Consider the following 2293-nt stretch of genomic DNA (forward strand, 5'->3'; position numbering starts at 1 on the left):
CAAAGCGGTTATGTCATCTTATAACTAAAATAATCAAAGTTTAAGGCATATATTTTTTCTGATTCCACACATGGTCCCTATCAAATCAGGTCAAGCCATGGTGGGTTCCTTCCACAAAGGGGAGGAGAGAAAAACAATAAACAAGTAAAACAATTGTACAGCATCCAGGAAAATGGATGTGAATGTTTCTTATGAGATGATTATCAAGGAATAATTTTGATATTAAACACTGGGTTCTGTAGGATCCTTAACATCCAACTATCAAAATCTGGTTAAAATTTATGCTTTCATTTACAGGGAAAGTTTACTTTATTTTTCCTCTCCATACAGATTCTGAAGTCAGTGCTAGAAAGAAGACGTTTACTGAGGTGCAAGCAGAAGGATTAGAGCAAGCACAAAAGACTGTTTTAATTAGCTACCCAACTGGAATCAGTAAGAAAAATATTCTCCAGTATGTGTCCCGTCACGGAAAAATTAACAGCCACTTCTTTTATGAAGGTCATGTAAGTAGTTGGGGATACTATAAGCTAAAATCTATTACTAAAAGCAGATTCCAACAAAAAGTAATGTCAATGTGTGGGCTAGTTTCCATGGCTTAGACCAGTGGTGCTCAACCTGTAGACTGCAGGGCCATGTCATCCAGTCCATGGGGCTTCCTGCGAGTCCAGAAATTTGGCAGCGGGGGAGCAGTGGAAGCATCAATTGTCATGGTGCATGCGTTTCTCTGTGGATGGATCAGTGTAGCGGATCATGCCTACAGACTGATCCCACCCTGGATCTGGCCTGTGGACCAGCTTCATACCACTTACCTGGCTTGCTGGGTCAGAAGGTTGAGTACCCCTAGCTTAGACTATGTCTATGCTTTCCTGAACTGACAGTGGGAAGTTCTGGCAGTAACCAGCAGCTGCCACTGCTAGAGTGCTTGTATTTATGCTTTCCTGATGGCTTTGACCAACAGCTCTGCTACCAGAAAGTGAAACATCTTCTGAAACCCCAGCTGCTGAATGGCAAATGGCAGGAAAATGGTGAACGGACAGCTGAAGGTGTGGGAGTGTCTGTGTGCATCTTCTGTTGGTTGCCAGCTGGCAACAGAACCCTTGCTCTGTTTGGCACAAGTGGCAAGAAAGTAGGATTCTGCTGCCTCTTGGGCTTAAAATGTGAACACTCCCAAAGCTTTGCTGTCAGTATTGGAGTGTCTTTGATGTAGTGTGTGTATGTATTATCTCCTAAGTTTTACAGTTCTTGAAATAAGGATTTTTATTCTCTCCTCCAGTTTTTGTGTCCAGATTTGATTTTCATTCCCATGATAATGCCCATAGTAAAATTGTAGGTCACTCTCTTGGGCTATAGTCTAGAATCAATAACTTTCACGCAATTCAGTCTGCTGCCCTAATGATGAAATATACTTATGCAACTATCTGTTTTCTAAATTTGATAACAACAAAGATAAGTATGTGTTTACTAATTATTTTGGGGTTTAATACTCTGCCCCGAATGCCATATCTTCAATGTTTTTTCTTTGTTATCTTGTGAAAAAGTGTGCAAGAGGTGCAAGTGTGGGAACTAGTGTGCAATTTATAAATAGTCACCTGGACTGTTGTAGCAGTAATATTAATTTAATTCACTAGACTTTGTACATGTCCGTATATCTTACCATGTCTTGTCAATTTTTATTGTTTTAGGGTCCTCATGCCATGGTAGAATTTTCTGAAAAAGAGAGTATATATTCACTTCAGGATGTTGCCCAAATAGCAGATTGTTCTTCAGTACCTGGGATTCCACTTAAGTCAAGACTCTTTACTTTAACCCCAAGGCAGTCATTGAGTCAAGCACTGGATGAGACATCAGTTCACAATTATCAGCACCCTACCATTCCAATCGAAGACCTTGTCCAGAAGCTTTGCTGTGCTGACAGTGTAAGTTTATGGCTGTCACTTCCTTTATGTTAAAAACAAGCCATCTTTATTATGGTGTTACATGTGGGAAAAATGTAACTGAGGGCAATGTATTTTTATTTAAAAATTCTCTTGGGATTTTGTAAATTAATTCCAATCAACAGAGCATATTTTTCTTTTTGGAGGTATTTGTGCGGGCCGGGAGTGACCCGAGCCCTTTTCCGTGCTGCACGCGGGCTGTGGCCAGCAGCCCGGGCACGCCGGGTCGGAGAGGGAAGGCCGTCGAGCTGGAATTAGGCACAAACGCTTAGCGGTAGTTTTAAAGATTGTTTGCTTACACCGAGATGGCAGTGGTGTAGGCTGGAAAACTTGCTTGAGTTGCAGTTACAGACAGACAA

The 2293-nt window shown here is 41.3% G+C and overlaps 1 protein-coding gene across 1 annotated transcript in view; it reads left to right on the plus strand.

Moving 5' to 3' along the window:
- Positions 1–266: 266 nt before the first annotated feature.
- MTPAP (mitochondrial poly(A) polymerase) overlaps positions 267–2293 on the plus strand; it is a 31641-nt gene continuing 29614 nt past the window's right edge. Inside the window, exons 1-2 of the mRNA XM_025204425.1 lie at positions 267–503; positions 1683–1916. Of these exons, the coding sequence (XP_025060210.1) occupies positions 282–503; positions 1683–1916 (456 nt within the window). The 5' untranslated portion in view covers positions 267–281. The remainder of the gene's footprint in view (positions 504–1682; positions 1917–2293) is intronic.

Source organism: Alligator sinensis, unplaced genomic scaffold, assembly GCF_000455745.1.
Source record: "Alligator sinensis unplaced genomic scaffold, ASM45574v1 scaffold309_1, whole genome shotgun sequence".
Lineage (NCBI taxonomy): Eukaryota > Metazoa > Chordata > Crocodylia > Alligatoridae > Alligator > Alligator sinensis.